Below are 21,169 nucleotides of genomic sequence, written 5' to 3' on the forward strand. Positions count from 1 at the left end.
GTATCATTGCGGTTTTAATGAGAGTTTTCCTAATAATTGATGATGTTCATCATCTTTTGCCTGGTTTTAAAAACTCGTTGTTTTTTAATTATGGAATTTTGAGCATTCTTTATCATTGTGATTTATCCTTATCAGGTATGTTTTCTTCTGGTCTGTGGCTTGTCTCTTCATGCTCATGACATTGTCTTTTAAAGATCTGATATCTTAAATTTTGATAGAAGTCCAGTTTATCACCTATTTTTTTTATAGTTTGTGGGTTTTTTGCATGCTAAGACGTGTTTGCCTAACTCAAGGTCACAAAGATTTTCTCCTATGTTTTCTGGAAGTTTTATAGTTTGGGTTTTACATTTACATCTTTTCATCCGTTTTGAATAAATTTTTACATGTGGTGCAAAGTATGGGCTCAAGTTTATTGTTTTGCATGCCAGACGTCCAGTAGTTCCAGCAGCATTTGTTGATGAAACTGTCCTTTCTCTGTGGAATTTCCTTGTCACCCTTGTGAAAGATCAGTTGACAGTGTACCAGGTGGTTTATTTCTAGACTCTGTTCTGTGCTGCTGATTCATGGCTCTCTCCTTTGGGCAGTACAAAGCCTTGGTTACCACAGCTTTATGGTAAGCTTTGGAATCAGACAGAGTCAGTCCTCCATCTTTGTTCTTCTTTTGAAATGTTGCTTTGTTTATTCCATCTCCTTTGCATTTCCATGTAAATATTAGAATCAGCTTGTTGATTTTTGCACAGTTTAGTTAGGAATTGAATCTGTAGGTCATCTTGGAGAGATTTACCATCACTGTTGAGTCTTCCAATCCATGAACATGGTATACCTTTGCACTTACTTAAGCCTTTCAACACTTCTCTTGGCAACTCTGGCATTGCAGTGTGGAGGTCTTGGATAACCTTTTGTTAGGTTTATTCCTAGCTCATTCATGCTTTTGGCACTACCATAAGTGGGATTGTGTGTTAAATTTTATGTTCTATTTGCCTTCTGGTAGTGGGTAAAAATACTGTTGATTTTTGTGTACTAACCATGACCTTGTGCTTAATTCATCAATCCTAGTGGTAGTGTTATAGATTTCCTGGGGTTTGCTGTGGAAATAATTGTATCACCTGTAAGTGGGGACAGCGTTACTTCTTCCTTTACAGGCTTCATGATTTCATTTCTTTTTCTGGACCTTATTGAATTGCCTGGGACCTTCAAGACTGTTTTGCAATGAAGTGGTGAAATCTGGTATTCTTGCCTTTTCCCTGATCCTGGTGGGAAAGATTTAGTCTTCCACCACTGAGGTGATGTTAGCTGTAGGTTCTTCACAGATGCCCACTATGAGTTTGAGGAATTCTCTACTATTCCTGGTGTTGTTTTCCCTAGGTGTGACAGTGGTATCCACTTATGTTTAAAAAAAAAAGAAGCCATAACTTTTACAGTTAAATACTGAAATATTTATGGATGAAAACGTCACGTGTGGTCTGCTTCCAAATAGTATGGAATGGGTGCAGAAAAAGTATTTGACAAAAAAGTGTTCCTGATAAGAGCTCTGAGTACAGCAAGAGGCACGTGGCATCTACAGGTCTTGCCATGATGACATTAACTTGGATCATGTGGTTGAGGTGGTATCTTCCAGATTTCTCCAGTGTAAAGTTACTGTTTTCCCCTTTTTAATTAATAAAAATCGTGGGGGAAATATTGGGTTGGCCAAAAGGTTCATTCGGGTTTCTGAACAAACCTTTTGGCCACCCCAATACTTGGAGGCTGTGCAGATATCCTGTTTCTCCTTGGACTTTTGCTTCTGATTTTAGCATCCAGAGGTGGGTCTCACCTGCAAGGACTAGTTACTGGGGCATTTGAAAGATACTTTCTTTTCTTTTTTGGCCGTGCTGCGCGGCATGCGGGATCGTAGTCTGAACCCGTGCCCACTGCAGGGGAAGCGCAGAGTCTTAACCACTGGACCGCCAGGGAAGTCCCAAAAGGTGCTTTTCTGTTTCCGTCATTCTCCCTCCATTTATTAATTGGAACTCTTCTGTGAGGAAGGGTTGTTCCTCCACAGGCATTGACTTCATTCTGTGGGTCATACCCCGCTGCTGCATTACTTGTTTTGCTCCTCAGACTGTTCCTGTGCTGGCCTGGGGGGCTCTTTGGGTTTGTGCCCAGTCCCTTTGACTTGGCCCTGCCCACTCGGAGCACATCCTCACTTTCTGGAGCTGCCAGATGCTCCAGAGTCATCTTGAATTTGCTGTGTCCCAGCCCAAGAGTCGGCCACTGCTCCAGAGAGCTCTGGTTTTTCCCCTGGAGAAGAGTTTGTGCTGTTTTTTGTTTTTAATTAATTAATTAGTTAATTTTTATTTTTGGCAGTGTTAGGTCTTCGTTGCTGCGCGCAGGCTTTCTCTAGTTGCGGCGAGTGGGGGCTACTCTTCGTTGCGGTGCGCAGACTTCTCGTTGCAGTGGCTTCTCTTGTTGTGGAGCATGGGCTCTAGGTGTGTGAGCTTCAGTAGCTGTGGCTCACGGGCTTAGTTGCTCCGCGGCATGTGGGATCTTCCCAGACCAGGGCTCGAACCTGTGTCCCCTACATTGGCAGGCGGATTCTTAACTGCTGCGCCACCAGGGAAGCGCTGTGCTGGTTTTTGAGAATGGGTTGTTTGTCCTCTTACTGAGCTATAGAAGTTCTTAACATATTCTCACTGAGCGCGTAGTGAGATAGTGTATGTGCATAGTGTGGCTGATTGCAGCTTGAATGGCATCTTGATGAGTGGAAGTTTTTAACTTACCAATTTATTCTTTGATGGTGGGTTGTCTGGGTCATATCCAGGAAATCTTTGCCTGCAGAGTCATGCAGTTATTCTCCTGTTTTCTTCAGGAAGCTTTGTGGTTTTAGCTTTTACATCCAGGTTTAAGATCGATTGTGAATTAATCTTTGTTTATGTCTGATGAGGGTTTGTGTTTATGGGGGTCAAGATTTTTTTTTTCCATTCAGTATTTGATCCTTCTAGTCTCATTTGTTGAAAAGATGTTCCTTTCCCCATCAAATTGCCTTGGTGCTTTTGTCAAAAGTCAGCTGTTAAAATTTAGTCTATCTGTGGATTCCATGTCCTGTACCATTGATCTGTTTGTTCACCTCTCTGCCAACACCACACTCTTGGTTACTGTAGCTTTACATTAAGTCTTAAATTAAGGCAGTGTGAATCTTGCAACAGTGCTGTTAGTTTTGAAGACTATTTTGGCTGTTCGGGATTCTCTGCCTTTTTTATGTCAATTTGAGAATCACCTTGTCTGTTACTCAGAAAAAAGCCTACTGGACTTTTTTATAGGAATTATTTTGCAGTTCAGTTTGAGGAGGAGATTTAACAATATTTAGTCTTGTATTCCATGAGCATTGTTTGTTTGTTTCTATATTTACTATTATGTTGTCTTTAATTTTTCTCAGTGATGTTTTGTTGTTTTCAATGTAGAGGTCTTGCAAATTTTTCATTAAGATAATCCCAAAGTATTTACATTTCAATGTTGGTTTTTTTTACATTTATTTATTTATTTTTGGTTTCGTTGGGTCTACATTGCTGCACGCAGGCTATCGCTAGTTGTGGCAACCAGGGGCTACTCTTCACTGCGGCACAGGGGCTTCTCATTTGCGGTGGCTTCTCTTGTTGCGGAGCACGGGCTCTAGGTGCACGGGCTTCAGTAGTTGTGGCTCGCAGGCTCAGTAGTTGCAGAATGCAGGCTGTAGGGCGCGTGAGCTTCAGTAGTTGTGGTGCACAGGCTTAGTTGCTCCGTAGTATGTGGGATCTTCAGTAGTTGCGGCGCACGGGCTTAGTTGCTCCGCGGCATGTGGGATCTTCCCGGACCAGGGCTCGAACCTGTGTCCCCTGCATTGGCAGGCGGATTCTTAACCACTGTGCCACCAGGGAAGTCCACGTTTTAATGTTATTTTTAGTAACATATAAAATTGTTCCCTTGGGCTTCCCTGGTGGCACAGTGGTTAAGAATCCGCCTGCCAATGCAGGGGACACAGGTTCGAGCCCTGGTCCGGGAAGATCCCACATGCCGCGGAGCAACTAAGCCCGTGCGCCGCAACTACCGAGGCTGCGCTCTAGAGCCTGCGAGCCACAACTGCGGAGCCTGCCTGCCACAACTACTGAAGCCCACGCGCCTAGAGCCCATGCTCCACAACAGGAGAAGCCACCGCAATGAGAAGCCTGTGCACCGCAACAAAGAGTAGCCCCCGCTCGCTGCAACTAGGAGAAAGCCTGCGTGCAGCAACGAAGACCCAACACAGCCAAAAATAAATAAATAAATTTATTTAAAAAAAGAAAAATTGTTCCTTTTTAAAATTCTTTCTTGCTGGCATTTATAAATATAGTTGACCTTTGTCCTGTGACCTTGCTGAATTCACATGAGTTCTGGTAGGTCGTCTGTAAATTCCTTAGGATGGTCTGTGTATTGAGTCATGTGTATGTGAGTAGGGACAGTTTTGCGTCTTCCTTCCCGGCCTTTATTCTGTGCATTCCTTTTTCCTGCCTGTGGTGCTGTCCAGGACCTGTGGTAGAAGGCTGAAGGTCCCTGCCCATGCCATCCTTGGGGAGCGCAGGATCGCACCGCCAGCTTGGTGCTTGGCTGCGGGGGCCCTTGCCTTCTGTGCTAGGGGCCTCCCAAGGGAAAGCAGGTGTGCTGGACAAGAGCTCCCCAGCGGTGAAGGCGCTCACCCTGAAGGCCCAGGTGGAGAGGCTCTGATGACCATGGGGGCAGTGACTCCAGGGGCCCTTGGGTCTGAGGGAGCCGGGGGCTGGGGGGGATGACACATGGAAGCCAGCACTGCTCAGCTGCTGTGGTGACTGTGAGCTTGGGCAGGTCTCGCAGGGAGGGGAGCCAGACCCCTGACGTGGGAGCACCGGCCACCAGTGGCTAGGGCCGGTACGTGTGTTTGGAGGGGCCTGGGGTCTGTACAATGGAGAAAACTACCTGCTGCTGGGTGAGGCAGTCTCGCTGGATGACACAGGGACCCGGTCGGGCACAAGAGAGCCAGCTCTCCTTCCTCTCCAGGCCTGTGGTCTCCTTGTGCCCCTCCTGGCAGAGCCCCAGGCAGCAGCAGGCTTGTTGCTGAGAGACAGTAGCTCCACCACGACCCCATGCCCTTCATCAGGCGGGAGGGTGGCTCTTTCCATTTCTGTTTTCCTGTAAGTTTTTATGTGAATAGGAATTGAATTTCGTCGTGTGCGTTTTCTGCATCTGTTGAGGCGATCGTATGACTTTTTTTCTCTTTTATTCTCTTAATGAGGTAAATTACAGTGACTAGTTTGTTTTTGTCTTTGTTTTTGTTTTGGCCATGCCACATGACACGTGGGATCTTAATTTCTCAACCCGGGATCGAAGCCGTTGCCCCCTGCAGTGTAAGTGCAGAGTCTTAACCACTGGACCGCCCGGGAAGTCCCTACAGTGACTAGTTTTAGAATGTTAAACAACTTTTCATTCCTGGGAGAAACTCTACTTGAATAAGATGTATTACTGACTTCGGTTTACTAATATTTCTAAAGGATTTTAGTGTCTGTGTTTGTGAGGGACACTGGTCTGTAGATTTCCTTCCTCATGATGACTTTATCTTTACAAGGCTTTGTCTTTCTCTGGTTTTGCTGTCAGGGTAACGTTGGCCTCATAAACCTGAAAAGGATTAGTGTTACTTCTCCAGTGATTCATAGAATTCACCAGCGAAGCTACCTGGGCTTGGAGTTTCTTTGTGGGAGGTATTTGATTAGGAAGTCACGTTCTGTAATACCTATAGGGCTATTCAGATGTTTCTTCTTCTGTCAGTTTTGGTAATTTGTGTCTTTCAGGGAATTTGTTCATTTCTCCCAAGTTGTTGAGTTTATTGACATGCCATTTTTCATAATATCCCTTAATTTCCTTTTATTCTCTGTAAGTTCTGTAGTGATGACTCTTCTTTCACAACTTTTCTCAAGATTGTATCAGGATCCAATCAGGGTTACACCTTGGGATTGGTGGATATATTTTTGTCTTTCGGTCCGCAGGTTCCCTCTCCATCTCTTTTTTTCCCTTGCAGTGTTCTTTTGTTTTTTGGGATCTTAGTTCCCCAACCAGGCATTGAACCCAGGCCCTTGGAAGTGAAAGCTCTGAGTGCTAACCACTGGCCTGGCCCACCAGGGAATTCCTTCAGTGTGTTTGTTGAAGAAGCCCCGTTGTTTGTCTTGGAATTAGTTAATTCTTCAAATAATAGTTCCCTTTCATTTCTGGTCGATACGTTGCTTTTCAGACTCCCTGATTTGAGCTGATTTGATTTCCTAGACCCTGTAACACATTAAATCCATTTAGCTCCCAATGGACAACATTGTTGGAACTTGAAGCAACGTAATACTTGTGTAATTCATAAGGACAGCATCATTGTAATGATGGCATTGTAAACTTCACAGCCTTTTTTTTTTTTTTTTTTTTTTTTTTTTTTTTGCGGTATGCGGGCCTCTCACTGCTGTGGCCTCTTCCGTTGCAGAGCACAGGCTCCGGACGGGCAGGCCCAGCGACCATGGCTCACGGGGCCCAGCCGCTCCGCGGCATGTGGGATCTTCCCGGACCGGGTCACGAACCTGTGTCCCCTGCATCAGCAGGCGGACTCTCAACCACTGCGCCACCAGGGAAGCCCCACAGCCTTTGTTTTGAAGTAACACCTCCCTTCACTCTTTCACATTTTGAGTTGGGTAACGAGGATGTTTTGTTTTCGTATTTGTAGAGTAAAGAGTGTTTAGGAACAGTGTTGAGAGTAAAAACTAGAGCACTAATACTAGTTTTCTTCGTGTTTCAGGTGGGTCTGTGAAGAAATCCCAGATCTCAAGCTCGCTATGGAGAATTATGTTTTAATCGACTACGACACCAAAAGGTAAGCCGGGTTCTGCCTGGGCTGCGTCTCCACTTGGGACGGGCTCAGCGTGTGTGGACACAGCCTATAATTAGATCTTCCTCGATGCTGCAGGCTGATGGGAAAGTTCCTTTTAGAGTTTCCTTTCAGAGCCAGCATTGAGTTATTTTGGTAGGAAATGTTTATCCAATATTGGCAGAGGCTGTCAGAGTGAGGACATAATTGGACACTGCACGTTGCAGCAACTGGGATTGGTGTGTGTGTGAAACTACCCCAAGTTAGGAGTCACTCTTCACGGCAGGCAGCTGCCAGCGCCGGCGGCCTGGCCTGGGGAGCTTTGGTCCCTGCCCAGCTCTGGTCAAGGTCTCACTTGGCTTTGGCCACATCTAGCAGTTTCCTACAGCCACATCCTGGGTCTCCAAGGAGAGTCCTCTGGGTGGGGAAGGGCGAGGCCATGTCTGGAATGCCTGCCTGGAATTTTTTTTGTTTTTCTTTGAGAAACGCTCCTGCCTGTCTCTGTCCTTGGCAGGCTCGAGGTGGCACGCAGGCTCGGGCTTAAGTAGCTGCTTATGGCAGAGAACGCGGCCCCGAGGCGCCCTCGAGTCCCGCACAGGCCCTGCTGCCAGGCCTGCTCACGTGGGCTCACTTCCGTGTTTGGAGGACTTGTGGTCCTGGCCAGCCTTCCGAGCCTCAGTCAGCCCCTGGTCCCAGCCCCTTGCCTCCTCCTCCTCCCCGTTCAGTCATCAGCACTTGCTGTTGTGACAAGAGGCCACCCGTGCTGGCCCCTGGTCCAGAGCAGCCAGATCCCCGCAGCATCGGCACAGGTGGCCGCACGGCCTTGGGCGGGCAGCGCATCCATGGGTCCTGACCCCTGATAAGGACGCCTCCTGCCCCTGGGGTGAGGGCGCCTGTGGCCGCTGACCTTGAATGATGGTCTCGAGGTCCGTGCAGCTCACGTCTCTTGATTCTTGAGTGCCGTGGGCCTGGCCTAGAGCAGCTGGGGTGCTTAAAGTCGCTTTTGGTGCAAGGTGCTTGCAGGTGGGAGTTTGGTGTTCTTCCCTCCGTGTTCAGCCAGTTGAGGAAAGACTGGAAGGACGTGGGGCTGGGAGAGGGCAGGGGGCCGTCTGACGGTGCCCACCCCAGGGACCCGTGTGACCTCAGGGTCTGTGACAGCAGGGCTGGCGCAGAGAGCCGAGCTCCTCTGTCTGGTGGATCCCGGCAGGGATCAGGGTGCCCAGGTTCCCCTGAGCTTCCGTGTTGCTCATCCTCCCAGGAAAAGGTCTCTTCCAGGGTGTAGCCAGAGGCTTTGAAGGAGGTGTAGAAGTCAGAACACAAGGAAGTGAGGTTGTGAACTAGTGCGTTGTTTTCTCCCTGAGGCCCGCGTAGGAAGACAGGAGCTGGAGATGGACTGGCCATCGCGTCCACCCTTCCATTTCGAAGAGTGGGTGCCTGGGGCCAGGGACAGGCGTGTCACTCACAGACACTGCACTCGGGTGGCTGCTGGGCCATGCTCCCTGGGACCCCGCGGCCCAGTGCTGGGCTGGACCCCTCGCGCCTGTGCACGTGGTTAGCTCCCCTGGAATGTGGGTTTCCTGCCTTGTTACGGCGTGTCAGCCTGCTCCCAGCGTGTTGGAGCCGCGTATCCCTCGCTGTGTGTCTGTGTGTGAGTTTCACAGGCTTCAGCCGCGCCTGCTCTTTCCTGCTCGAGATCTCTGGCTTTTCAGCTGCAGCTGCCATTCTAGGAAACTGAACTTGCCATATGGTTACAGGTCCCAGTTGAATTCTTTTACTTCTGTTAGGAAGGAAGGAAGGCGCACTTAAATTCCCAGAGCCCTTCCAGGGCCAGGGTCGTGGGCCGGGGGGTCTCGAAGATGCAGGTGGGGAGGGGCTGCAGGGGGTGCTTCCTGCACCCCCGTATGCGTCCTTGGGTTCCCCGGGGTCCTGGCGTCTCACTGGGGAGCAGCCGTCTTGCTGCCCTGCCTGTAGGGGGCGTTGGACGGGCCCCCCGAGTGACAGCCCCTCCCCTGTGCAGCGCAGGCACCAGGCACAGCCCCTCACTGCAGGCGTCGGGCGGGTCATCCTCCGCAGGGCCATCCCAGGCAGCCCCCGCCCCATCTCTCAATGCCAGTGGTGACAACCACAAATGGCCCCACATACCGCTCCGGGGTACCCCTGGGTTAGGGGGTTCCATTGAAAACTCATTCCCTTGGTGTTTGGGAGAACCTAGTCTTGTTAAAAACTCCCGACAGCTCCCTCATTAAGTGTCTAACACAGGCTGCTTATATCTGTGAAAGTGTCAGAAACTTAAACAGGTGTAGTAAACAGAAGTGCTGTCGGCGTGAGGGGGGAGGTGCTGACCCTACTCTCTGCAGAGCCGGGGTGTCGGCCGTCGTCTCCTTCCACCCGACCAGCAGAGTGGGAGCCCTTTCTGCCTGAGCCTGGCCCTCAGCGCCCCGGCTGTCCCCCCACCCACTCAAGTTAGGCCAAGGGGTAAACATGGAGGCCCCCCCACCCCCGGCTAGGACAGGGAAAGGGCGGCCCAGCCCTGGGGCGGTGGGACTTCATTGCATCCACGGGTTGGGGGTGAGGCGGCCTTGGTCCCGCCCGCCTCTCTCTGCTGTGGTAGCCCTTTCCCCACCCAAGGCCTGCAGGGCACCGCTGCCCGAGGCTTTGACCCGTGAACCGACCCCTCCGCCCTGGTCTCAAGGCCCCATGATGCCCCTGGGACCTCTGCCCCCTCCCACGAGGCCCAGTGGCTTGTTCCGAGCTCGGCAGTGGCCAGCGGCTATCACCTGCCTCTTTCAGCTTCGAAAGCATGCAGAGGCTCTGTGACAAGTACAACCGGGCCATCGACAGCATCCACCAGCTGGTATGTGGCCTTTACCCGCCCCTCGGGCCCGCCTCCTCCTCCAGGTCCACGCTGTGCTTCAGGACCCCGTTGCCTGTCGAGTCTCCTGGGTGCTTCAGCCCGGCCCCTGAGGCCCTGGGAGTGCAGAGCCTGCAGCACCCCAGGGCGTTGGACCCTGTAGTGGGTAGGAGGTGGGGAACCGCAGCCGCTGTGACGCAGACGGTCGGGACTGAGCGGCCTCATTACTTCCAAAGGGGTCCCGGGCCCTGGTGCGCCCCCGGGGGCCACAGCAGGTGGGCGGGTGACAGGGAGCCTTCCTGGGGCTTCTCCGTCCTTCACCCACCCCTCGGGCACTCTGGGCGCTGGGACAGACCAGCTAGGAGAGAGGAGCTGTGCTGGGGAGCTCACACTGCTTGGGTCCAGGGGTGCACACGTGTGCACACGTACCCCCGCACGGGTACATGCATGCATGCAGGTTCATACTACACACATCCACACACAGGCTCACACACACGCTCCCGCACACATGCGTCACCATTGGGGGCAGCGGCATGGCCGGCGGGGCGGGGCCCAGGTGGACCGACTGGCGCCCCCTGTGCCGCAGTGGAAGGGCACCACGCAGCCCATGAAGCTGAACACACGGCCGTCCACGGGGCTCCTGCGCCACATCCTGCAGCAGGTCTACAACCACTCGGTGACCGACCCCGAGAAACTCAACAACTATGAGCCCTTCTCCCCGGAGGTGTACGGGGAGACTTCCTTCGACCTGGTCGCCCAGATGATCGACGAGATCAAGATGACCGAAGACGACCTGTTTGTGGACCTGGGTAGCGGTGAGTGTGGGCCACGCCCATGTGCCCGCCGGGAGGGATCCGGGGCAAGTGCTAGGCAGTGGGGGGGGCCCTGACCCTGCAGTCCTGAGTCAGCACACCCCTCTCCCCACCCGGCAGGCCGCAAACCAAGCCCGCCTTTCTGGTGCCCAGAAAGCTGCCCCTTCACTCCTGCTAAGCCAGCCTGAGAAGGTCCGTGGGCTCCGCCCAGCCGCCAGCGCTGAGCTGCAGCTCTGCTTCTCACCCCCCCCCACCCCTGGCCTGCTCCTGCTGAGAGGAGAGCCCTGCTCCCTGTGCCCTCAGGCCTCGTGGCCGCACTCCCTCCTGCTCCCTCCCGGGCCTGGGACTGCTCCTGGCTCTTGGCCCACAGGTGGCCCCAGGGACCACCGAGGCAGACCAGCCCCCACCTTGCTGGCGGTCCCTCCCCTCTTCCCACACTCACCAGCCCAAGCGGCCCCCCTGCTTGCTCACGGGGTGTCCTTCTGCACAGAGTCGAGACTCCTGGGGGTAGGGCCTGGCAGGCACACACGTGGCACACTGTGCTGCCTGAGTAGGCACTGGGCTGACTGGTTCCTGGTGGGACCCGTGAGGCCACGGGCTGTTGGGGGGGGCTGTCCGGCATGTTGTTGGGCGGCTCCATCAGGAACCCCCAGCACAGCCCGCTGGGGCATCTCTGCCATCCCATGTGACCTGCTCACAGACCCGAAAGTCCCATCTCAGCTGGGCAGGGGCCCTGCAGATGGGGACGAAGATGGCTTCTTTCGTGGTGACATCATCGGTTTAAGTCCTTTTTAAGTGTATGATTCATATTTTGATAAGAATGCACGTACTTCAAAGGTCATTCCTCTAAAAGCCTGTAAAACTCCCCTAGTGTCAAAAGGCTCATGATTTCTCAGAAGCGCCAGCCTCCTCAGGCCGAGCTCTCCACGCCTTCCCCCTGTCCCCTGGGAGGGACCGCTCATCCTCTCCCCTGTTTACCCCGTGTTTCTGAATAGAGATTTGTTTTCATCATTGGAGTACATTCTATTCAAAATGGGAAGTCAAGGGGCTCCTGACACTTTATTTAAAGTGCAACCGATCTAAGTTCAAGGAGAGACCATTTAAAAAGCTTCCTTTTGTCGTGAAGGCTAAATGCCCGCAGACTCTGCCTGCGTCCTACTGGTGTGTGCGTGCGGTGCGGGGCTCTCCCACCCCCTCTCTGAGCCCGCTTCAGACTCGAGCTGCGAGCTGGCCATGTAGTGGAACAGTGGTGTGTCCGGGGCGGGCGGGAGCCTTCCCGAGGAGTTCCTGGGTCCCACATAGCGGGGTCTGTGTCTGGACAATTAATGTCACGTGGGGCCGTGGACCAAGGACGGATTCTGGTTGGGGGGCTGTGGAGTGTTGTCCTTGGATGATGAAGTGGAACCTAGATGGCTGTCCCCTGGTGGCGGCTCAGCCCACGGCCTGGGGCATTTGAACACATTCTGTGACCTCGGAGAGCGCTCGGGCACCTTCGCTGAGAGCCTGTGGCCTCTGCCTGGTGACCTTGTGGCCATCGCCCCAGTGGCTGGGGTGTGGCCTCTGTCACAGTGCACACCTGACACCTGCTGCTGTCTGTCTGTCTCTCTCTCTCTCTGAAGGAGTGGGCCAGGTTGTGCTGCAGGTCGCTGCGGCTACCAACTGCAAACATCACTATGGTGTCGAGAAAGCTGACATCCCGGCCAAGTACGCGGAGGTGAGCGCTTCTGGGCTCTGGGCGTGGTTGCATCTGTTGCTTTTCTTTCTAACCTTGGTTTGTGGTGGCCTGTGGGTCAAGGGCGTGGCCTGTGCAGGGGGTCAAGGGGAGGGGAGTTCCCCCAGCACCGTGGGGTCAGCTGGCATCACCCTTGTGCCGGCGTCTGCCTGGGGGACGGCAGAGTCTGGGGAGAGCTCACGTCTGAGCGGTGTCATCCCCACAGGAACGTGTTTAGAGTTGTGATTCGCACGCCCGCTGACTCGGGTTCCCTGTGGTCGGGAGCCTTTGCCAGGAACCCCAGAGCGGGCGGGCGAGGGGAGGAAGGGGGATTCGGGAGCCGTGGGTGCCATTCCGGCTGCCTGGTTCCTGATGGGCTGTCTGGTTCGGCTCCCTTGCAGACCATGGACCGAGAGTTCAGGAAGTGGATGAAATGGTATGGAAAAAAGCATGCAGAATACACAGTGAGTGCCACCGCTCCATGCCCCGTGGCTGCTGGTGCAGTGCCTGCCCTGAGCCTCCGCCCCCGGGGACGGGGGCAGCTCCCCCACCCGGAGCCCCCTCCCCACCGCTTTCCACCCTCTGCCGGCCACTCTCATCCTCCCTCCTGGGGGCCCTTGCGGGCGCTCAGAGAACAGAGGTGGCCTACGTGGCGTTTCTCTTCCTCAGCCCCCCTGGCACTGGCAAGGCCTCAGAGCACCGGCTCTTTCAGAGGCAGCGCCCCTCCCGGGTTGGCACGTGGGGGCGGCAGGGTGCGGGCGAGGCGGCCTCTGCCCCGTCCGCGGGCCGGCTGAGGGCATCTTTCTCCTGCTTGCCCCCCGCAGCAGCGTGGGGCCCAGCGGATGAGTCCCCCAGCTGTCCCGGTGCCGCCTGCCCCTCTGCCCCTCACTCAGCATCGCTCAGCCCGGCCTTTCGACACCGAGGTTCCTCGGGTCTCGCTCCTGGATCCTGGACGCTCTGGCCTCTCTCTCTGCTCCTCCTACCCAGGGTGTCCGCATCCGCATCCTCGGCTCGAGTGCGTTTCTGTGCTCAAGGCTCCATCAGTCTTTCTGCCAGGTTTCGGTTGCCTGTGGACGCACGGCCGCCATGCAGCCACCATCCCCTGGGCCGCTGCTGGGGCATCGCCGGGGGCGGGGTCCGCAACCGGATCTTCACCACACCCACCACTTCCCATCTCACGCCCCCCAGGTCACTTAGACCCCAGCTGGCTGCGACGTGGTCCTGACGCCCCCTCCCAGAGTTCCTTGCCGTGCTCGCTGCTCTCCCTGCGCCGTCCTGCGGGCAGGGTTGTGGGGCCAGAGTCGGCGTCCCCGTCGCCTCAGGGACCCAGAGTGGGTCACGTAATTGTAGGTGGGAGGCGGATGGGGGCGCAGGAGAGGGGGCTCCAGGCTCTTAGAACAGCCTAGCCATTTCTCCTTTCATGGGTCGTGCCCTCGGTGTCGTGTTTAAAAAAGCCAAGCCTCAGCTCACCTAGATTTACCCTCATGGTATCGTATAGGAGTTCTGTGGCTGTGCGTTTTGCCTGTAGGTTCGTGGTTTCTTTCTGGTTACTTCTTGTGGAGGGCGTGAGGTCTGCATCTACATTCATTTCTCCGTGTGCAGACATCCAGCTGCCCTGCCCTGCCCTGTCTGCTGCAGGGCTGCCTCTCTGTTGAGCCGTCTTTGTTGATTCGTCCAAGGCCAGCGGCCGCTGCGCTCCGTCCCACGCTCTCCCCGTGTGCTCTCTCAGTGGCACCACAGTGTCTTGACAGCTGCGTCTTCGTGAGAGTCAGTCCTGAACCGCGTGGCATCGGGCCTCCAGCCTCGTTCTCCTCCTTCAGTGATGTGCTGGCCGCTCTGGGGGGTTTGGACTTGACTTCTGTCTGCGCTGCGCTGACGTACATCCATACCCTCATCCTGCAACCTTCCTGTAGTTACTGTGTTAGTTCCAGAGTTGTCGTCGTTTTCGTTGACTCTCTTGGATTTTCTACATAGGCGATAACATCACCTTTGAACAAAGGCAGTTTTATGTCTTCCTTCCCAGTCGGTACCCTTTCCTTTTCTTGTCTTATTGCATTAGCCGGGGCTTTTGGTGTGGTGTTGAGGAGCAGGGATGAGAGGGCACATCCTTTTCTTGCCCCTGATCTCAGCAGGAAAGCCTCGAGCTTCTCACCATGGGTATGATGTTAGCTTTGGGGTTTTTCTGTGGACGTTCTTTTTAAAGTTGACGCGGTTCACCTCTGTTCTTATTTTTGTTCCGGAAATCCTTATTGTGAATGGGTACTGGGTTTTGTTAGAGCTGCTTTTGCGTTGTGTGGTTGTCCTCTTTGGCCTGTTGAGGGGACAGAGTACAAAGGCTGGTGTACTTCCATGCCCGGGGTAAGTCCCGCCTGGCCCTGGGGTATAGCTCCTATTTCGTTGAGGGTATTTGCAGCCGAGAGGGATGCTGGTCTGTAGTTTTCCTTTCTCGTGATGCCTGGCTTTGGTATCAGGGTGGTGTGGCCTCGTGGTGTGAGCTCGGCTGTGCCCTCTCTGCTTCTGCTCTGCTGTTCTTGGACCAGGACTTGCACATCTACAGGCTGGGCCCAGCTCCCCTCCCCTTTTTCCTGGTGGGATTTCTTGCACGATTCTCTCCCCTCAGTGAAAAGCGAGGGGTGTATCCTCTGGCCTCCTGTGTCCCTCCTGCATCTGAAGTCCTCTGGTGTTCGTTGTCAGGCTGAGGGCAGTCAGTCCAGTTGGTTTCTGTTTCCAGGAAACTTCTTCCTGCCCAGTCCCTAGATCCACTGGCATGCTGCTAAGAGTTCCTGGATGGTTTACCATTTTCCTAAGACCTTATGACCTCCTAAAACTTAGGTTTTTAAATTTAAGAAGTGCCTCCTGCTTCTGGTGAGAGGGCCAAGCAGTTCAATCCCGTAGTGTAGAAGTCTGCATCGACACAGGTCCCAGGGATGCCCCGATGGATCCGCGGGCAGCCTTCGCTGCTTTATTCGGAGTGTGGTAGAACCCGAATGGTACATTGGGATTGCTGTTGGTACAATCCCCGCGGCTGGAGGGAGAGGCGGGGGTGAGGCTGGTGGGCTGCCCGCCCCAGCGGGTCACCTCTCCTCCCTTCCTCCCCTCGTCACCTTTGGGCGGCAGCGCCTGGCCTGGTGGGTGTTTGGGGGTCAGTGGCACGTCAGCTGGCTCATTGGCGGGGCTCCCTGTGTGTAAACCTTCTCGCTCTTTGGCCTCGTGAGGTCCAGGGCGCTCGTCAGTTGCCCTTGCTCTGTGGCCTCGCGAGGTGGCTGTGAGCAGAACTCGGCTCAGAGGACTCTTGGTCGTGGCCTTGGCAGCCGTGTCCGGAGCGGCAGCCAGCTGTGCCTCTGGCGTCCACGTGGCCCTGCTCCAGGAGGGTGTGGCGACAGCCCCTGCCCAACGCCTGGATTTGGCAGGAGCTTGCCGGCTGGGTCTGGAAAGGTGCCCCCACTGTGGCTCTCTGTGGCTGGGAGCAGGTGCCCTGGTTGGCGTGCAGGGTCCTGTCCCTGTCACTTAGTAACTGAGGGGGGAACAAAGCCAGCAGGAGCCTCCGAGCCCAGTGTGTTTCCTGGCGTCTGAGCCGCCTCTTCAGTCCCTGCCCGGCCCTGCAGCCCACAGCTCTCCTCCCGTCGGAGACCCTGGGCCCTCCCTACGCCCGGCTTCTGCCTGCGTCTGTCACACCTCAGGGCGCCCCCTCCGCCTGGCGACAGCCGGATGACCCCGTGCTGTCGGCCCCTGGCAGTGGGCCTGGCACACAGGTTTCCCTTGCCTGGGGCGGTGGCAGCCTCACAGAAGTGCCGTGTGGGGAGGTGCCTCTGGCCAGGTCCCCGGGCAGGCGGTGGCAGCCCCTGTGCCTTTGCCGGCTGGGGTCCGTTCTTCTCTCTTATGCCCGTGTACGTTTCTCCACACTGGAGGTCTTGGTTATCTTGGGCCAGTCACGGGTCCTTGGTGGGGGTGACATCTTCCTGGCACGGTTAACTCGGGCACACTGGCCCCAGCAACACAGAGCCGACTCGGCCAGTCTGTGTCAAGAGGCGAATGGCGGCGGGGCCGGGACAGTGGCTGTTTTCTTGCCTTGAACATGAGGCCACAACAGAGCAGTGGCGCTGTGGCTTGGATGGGTGAGCCCCCATGGAGAGAGAAGCCACATCAGGACGAGCCTGCGGGACCCCAGGACGCAGCAGACGTCGTCCTCGCATTGTGGTTTATTCAGAGACAGGATGGAGCAAAACCAGCAGAGGGAAGAGGCATAGGGTGGGTCCAGGGGACCAGGCGCAAGCTTCCAGACTCTATAGGACGCGCTTCACTCCCCCAAACGAGACGTGACAGCACGAGCGAGGTGTGCGCCCCAGGGAGGCTCACGAGACCCAGTGCCCGGGGGCTGTGGTCTGCTCTCTTGGCCGCAGAGACCCAGCCCAGGGTTCTCACTGGGGGCCGGTCAGCTGAGACCCCAGACTCCGGGAGGAGAGCAGGTGCCCGTGTGGACCCTGTGTTTTCCCAGAGAGTGTGCGGACAGGGAGCCCCCGAGGTCGGGTTCCAGACACCGAGCGCCCTTCCCAGGACACGGCCTCAGGCCTGCAGCTTGAGCGTTTTCCTGTGCGGCATCGTAAGGACTTTGGACTTGGGTCAGTGCCCCCGAGCCTGCTGGGCGGTGCGCAGGGAACCGTGGCAGCCTCACGAGGGGAGAGGACCCAGCGAGCAGACGCGGACGTCTGGGACGTAGACCTCCCACAGCACCTGGGTGTTTTAGGACGGCCATCTCCCTTCTGCCCTGCGGGGCTCGGCCCCTCGTGTCCCTGGGTGACTCCTGTGTGCTGGAGGGCGCCGGACTTGGCAGCTGCTCTGCCTGGGCGCCGTGGCATTCACAGGCTCCTACGCTTGGGGTCTTCCCTCCTGCCCAAGACAGGCTCAGGGGCCAGCCCTGCTGGGCGGCGCTGCCCCATCGCTGCCTGGAGGGCCTCCGGTCACCTGATGGCTTGTGGGGTGCAGATGGGGGCTGCCAGCAGCCACCTCCACCCTCCCCCAGAGACGCTCTGTCTGTGGGTCCGCCTGTCCTGGACGTTTGCCATCAATGGAATCACACACCGTGTGTCCTTCTGTGTCTGGCTTCTCTCACTGAGCATCGCGTTCTCAGGGTCCGTCCACGTTGCAGCGAGTGTCGGGGCTTCACCCCTTTTTATAGCTGGGTGATGCTCCCGTGTGTGGAGGGACCACAGGGTGTTTATCTGTTCACATTCATGATGGACACGTGGGTTCCCACCTTTGCTGCTGCGGACGGGTGTGCAGGTTTTCCTGTGGAGGTCTGTTTTCACTTCTCTGGGGTGGACACCCAGGAGTGGGATGATAGCCTTTTTTTGAAGAATTACAAAGCCAGATTTCTTGGTTTGTTAATTGGTACAGTTCTGGGCAGTTAGGTTAATAAGGTCTGAGTTGTCTCAGGCAGACTTTGGCCTTGAGGCACAATGAGATTAGTCAGCTAACAAAGATAGTGGTCAGAGCAGTGCTGAGGGCGTAAGGACAGCCCTGCTGCCCAGGAGACAGGCGAGGTGGTGCAGGAGAGCTGAGCCCTTGCCACGTGTGCTCTGTCCAGCACGGCCGCCTCGGGGCGCCCCCTGCTGGCCCTGCATGGGCATGGCGTGGTCTCGGCCTCTCCCCGCCGTCCCCTTGTGGGAGCCTGGCCCCAATGCCACCGCCCCGCGGCGGCCTCCCCACTCAGGGCCTCTGCTCATTCCATCTCTTCTTTGGGGGGCAGGCAGGGGTGGGGTGCAGAGGCGAGCGAGACCCCTGAGTGATGGGCTATCCCTCTTTTCTCCTTTCAGCTGGAGAGAGGAGATTTCCTCTCAGAGGAGTGGAGAGAGCGGATCGCCAACACGAGGTACGGCCGGGCTAGAGTGAGGCTGTGAGGGCCGCGGGGGCCTGCCGGGCAAGGCAGGATGGCACGGGGTGGCGCAGCTCCCCATCCCCCCCCACCCCGGGTCGCTCCCCCCCAACCACGGGGGTCATCCCAGCAGGCAGGGGCTGGAGAGTGCGGGGAGGGCCCGGAGAGTGCGGGGAGGGCCCGGGCTCAGTGCAGGTTCCTGCTCTCGGGCCTCCCCGGGATGGATGGTAGCACCGTGGCAAGCAGTCTCCAGGCCGACACGGCCGTGTGTCCTGAGCTTGCCGGCAGCTCTGCCTCCGTGGCTCCTTCCCTTGTCCTGCCCAGGCCTGGGGCCGGGGAGCGGGCTGGACCCCGCGCTTGCGCACCTGGCGGCAGCAGTGGCAGCACCTGTGGAGTGCAAGGCGCTCGTGTGGCTCAGTGGGGATGGCTGGGCCTCGGTGACTGTGGGGCGGGCCTGTCACTCTCTCAGCTCTCTGGCGGGGGCGCGGGTCACACCATTTCCCTTCGACCTCGTGGTCTGGCCTCCCCGCCTTCTTTCTGCATGTGCTCGCTGCATGGCGCCCCGAGGCCCCACCACTGGGTTCCGTGCGGGCAGGTAGGGAGCAGGCGTCCCTCGTTCACAAAGGCCTGTCCTTGTCTCGCTCTCTCCCGTGAGAATGTCTCACCTGATTTGGGCACGCCATCCCCCTTTTCTTGAGGGGACCGTGCTGACCCCGTGGGTGTCCCCATCAGATCAGACGGGGTCGGGGGGCTCTGGAGTAGCTGCCGTGGGGGCCTCTCCCATGGGGGGCATCCAGCAGCTGTGGCCCGGCAAGGAAGAGCTCGCCCAGAGCACCGCGAGGCCCCGAGGCCGGGCTCTGCCAGGGCCCCCAGACGGTGCCCCCCAGACGGCGAGCGCCCTAGGCGCTCTGCTTCCTGTTGGGGGTGTCCCCGCCCTGACGAGCTCCTCTGCGCTCAGGGGTCTTCATCCTGGCTTCTGCGGGCCTCGGGGAGCTTCCTTGTTTCCTCTTGGGTGACTCTAGTTCGGGCAGCCCAGGGTCTGTCCTGGCTTACCCCCTCTCCCCACCTTGGCCACCTTGAGGCCCTGGTGTGCAACCTCCCCAGGCTCCGTCCCAGAGCAGGGACCCCTCCAGGCCGGCCCCACTCCCTGTCGGAGCCTCCCCAGCTCACCGCTCTCATCAGGGCTCTGCCCGTCGGCTCCAACCTGAACCGCACCGCATCTGGGTTTCTTTCCAAGCAGTCGGCAGCGAGAGAGCTTGGCTTACACCTTCAGTGCTTCTCCTACTGCCCGTGACCATCCTCGCCCCGGTCAGATCTCCCGTTACTGTCGTAGTACCGAGATTCCAGACAGGTGGCATGGAATGGCAGCTTGCTGCTGTCCATCACGTTCAGATGGGGAAGGGATCCCTGGTGGGGGTCCTCCATGGGGGCAGGAGCCGGCGGGCAGAGGAGGGGACAGGTTGGGGGCCTGTGCAGGCAGCAGTCTCCCACCACCCGGCGGGCGTCTTCAGGCAGCGCTTCCTCGGGCCGTCGGGTGCCAGAGAACGTTTGAGAAACGGGAGAGGATGGGCCAGGCCCTGCCTCGGAAGAACTTGGCGCTGGGCCCCTGGGTGGTGGTGCAGCTTGATGGGTCTGTGCTGCTTTCCTGCCCGGGTGTTCTCGCACCTCTCTGCCCAGGTGGCGCTCGAGCTGCCCGCTTTCCAACCCTGGGGCACCGGAGGGGCAGATGGGGCAGCCCGTTGCCCTGGGCCTGTGTCCGTGCGCGCCTTCCCAAGGAAGCCAGGGGTCTGCTTGTCGCGGCATCTGTGTTCACGGCACCCAGGGTGGCAGTCACAGCCTCTGGGCCCTGGCACCCGTCCCCAGGCTGGGCGGAGGTGGTGTGGGCAGAGGCGGTAGGCGGCGTAGGCGCGGCGGCTCTGTGTGTGTGTGCAAGTAGAACCTCCTTTCACTCAACTGGAATATTATTTTGCAGTGTTATATTTGTGAATAACTTTGCCTTTGGTCCTGAGGTGGATCACCAGCTGAAGGAGCGGTTCGCAAACATGAAGGAAGGTAACGGACTCCCCCCCCACCCCCCACCCCCACCCCGTGCATCCCGCGTCTGCGCCTGCTCGGGGCTCTGCAGCTGTGGCCCTGATCGCAGGTGGTGGGGTCTGGACTGGCGTTGGGATCAGCCCTGGTGGGAAGGCCTCAGGCAGCGCGTCCCGTCCATGGTGGTTCTTACCGTCACCTAGGTTGTGGGAGGGTGCCTCGCAGCTCAGCGTGTGTGGTGGAATAGACCCAACGCCTTCCCCGCTCAGGCCCCAGCTTGCAGCCACCGGAAGGACTGGGGCGGGGACCAGATTAGCAGGGGAGCTGCAGGCTGTCTGGTTCGTTCTGTTGCGGAGACAGGGAGTGACTTCTTAGTTCAAGGACATCCTGCCTTCTCCTAAAGGATTCTTCACGGTGTATGGGAAACTGAAACTTGATCGGGTGTCCCCACGTGATCTGGAACCCTAACTTGGGGGCGCTGAGGGCATGGGGGTTCCCCTGGCCAGCCCCTGTGGCCTTTGCTGGTCGGGTCTTTCCTGTACTTGGACCCGGGCTGCCTGGCTAGCGCCACTCCCGCTGCTTCCCCTTCCCCCTCACACTCAGTCCCCGGGCCAGTCGAGACCCGGACACCGGAGGGGACCTCACCCTTCTTGTGTCCAAGTAGGAGGGGCGTGTTCTCCCGTGCTTATGAAAGCGTTTAGACTCACAGGTTACCTTGGTGCTTTTGTGGAGTGAGTGCTGTTGGCATCTGGCCAGAACCTGGTGCGGGGGGAGGTCTGGACAGGCCAGGAAGAGACCGGGAGGGAAGTGCCAAGGCCGAGCGCTTGGGTCGATGGGAGCTCCTGGTGTCTGAGCAGACTCTCCCCTCCTCAGGAGCGCGGGCAGGGGTTGTTAGGTCTTCTTGTGTCCCGAGCTCCTCCGTCTGGCGTGGTGAGCCTGAGCAGGGTGGTCCCCACGTGAGATCCCTCCAGGCCACTGAAGGCGCAGGGAGGGAGCTGTGTCGAGGTCTCGGCTTAGCCGCCAGAGTGGG

The 21,169-nt window shown here is 56.9% G+C and overlaps 1 protein-coding gene across 11 annotated transcripts in view; it reads left to right on the forward strand.

Moving 5' to 3' along the window:
- DOT1L (DOT1 like histone lysine methyltransferase) overlaps window positions 1-21,169 on the forward strand; it is a 57,402-nt gene that overhangs the window by 14,845 nt on the left and 21,388 nt on the right. For 8 of the 11 annotated variants that reach the window (XR_004349401.1, XM_032628660.1, XM_032628656.1 and 5 more), the window contains 7 exons: window positions 6,794-6,868; window positions 9,653-9,716; window positions 10,300-10,528; window positions 12,145-12,239; window positions 12,638-12,700; window positions 18,050-18,105; window positions 20,081-20,160. Coding sequence is in view for 10 of the 11 variants with exons in the window: in XM_032628660.1 (XP_032484551.1) it covers window positions 6,794-6,868; window positions 9,653-9,716; window positions 10,300-10,528; window positions 12,145-12,239; window positions 12,638-12,700; window positions 18,050-18,105; window positions 20,081-20,160 (662 nt within the window). In the remaining variant the exon portion in view is untranslated. Of the gene's footprint in view, window positions 1-6,793; window positions 6,869-9,652; window positions 9,717-10,299; window positions 10,529-12,143; window positions 12,240-12,637; window positions 12,701-13,060; window positions 13,252-18,049; window positions 18,106-20,080; window positions 20,161-21,169 lie in introns of those variants that run through there. The other 3 variants (XM_032628662.1, XM_032628665.1, XM_032628664.1) reach the window with 3 other exon arrangements.

This window comes from Phocoena sinus, chromosome 3, assembly GCF_008692025.1.
Source record: "Phocoena sinus isolate mPhoSin1 chromosome 3, mPhoSin1.pri, whole genome shotgun sequence".
NCBI lineage: Eukaryota > Metazoa > Chordata > Mammalia > Artiodactyla > Phocoenidae > Phocoena > Phocoena sinus.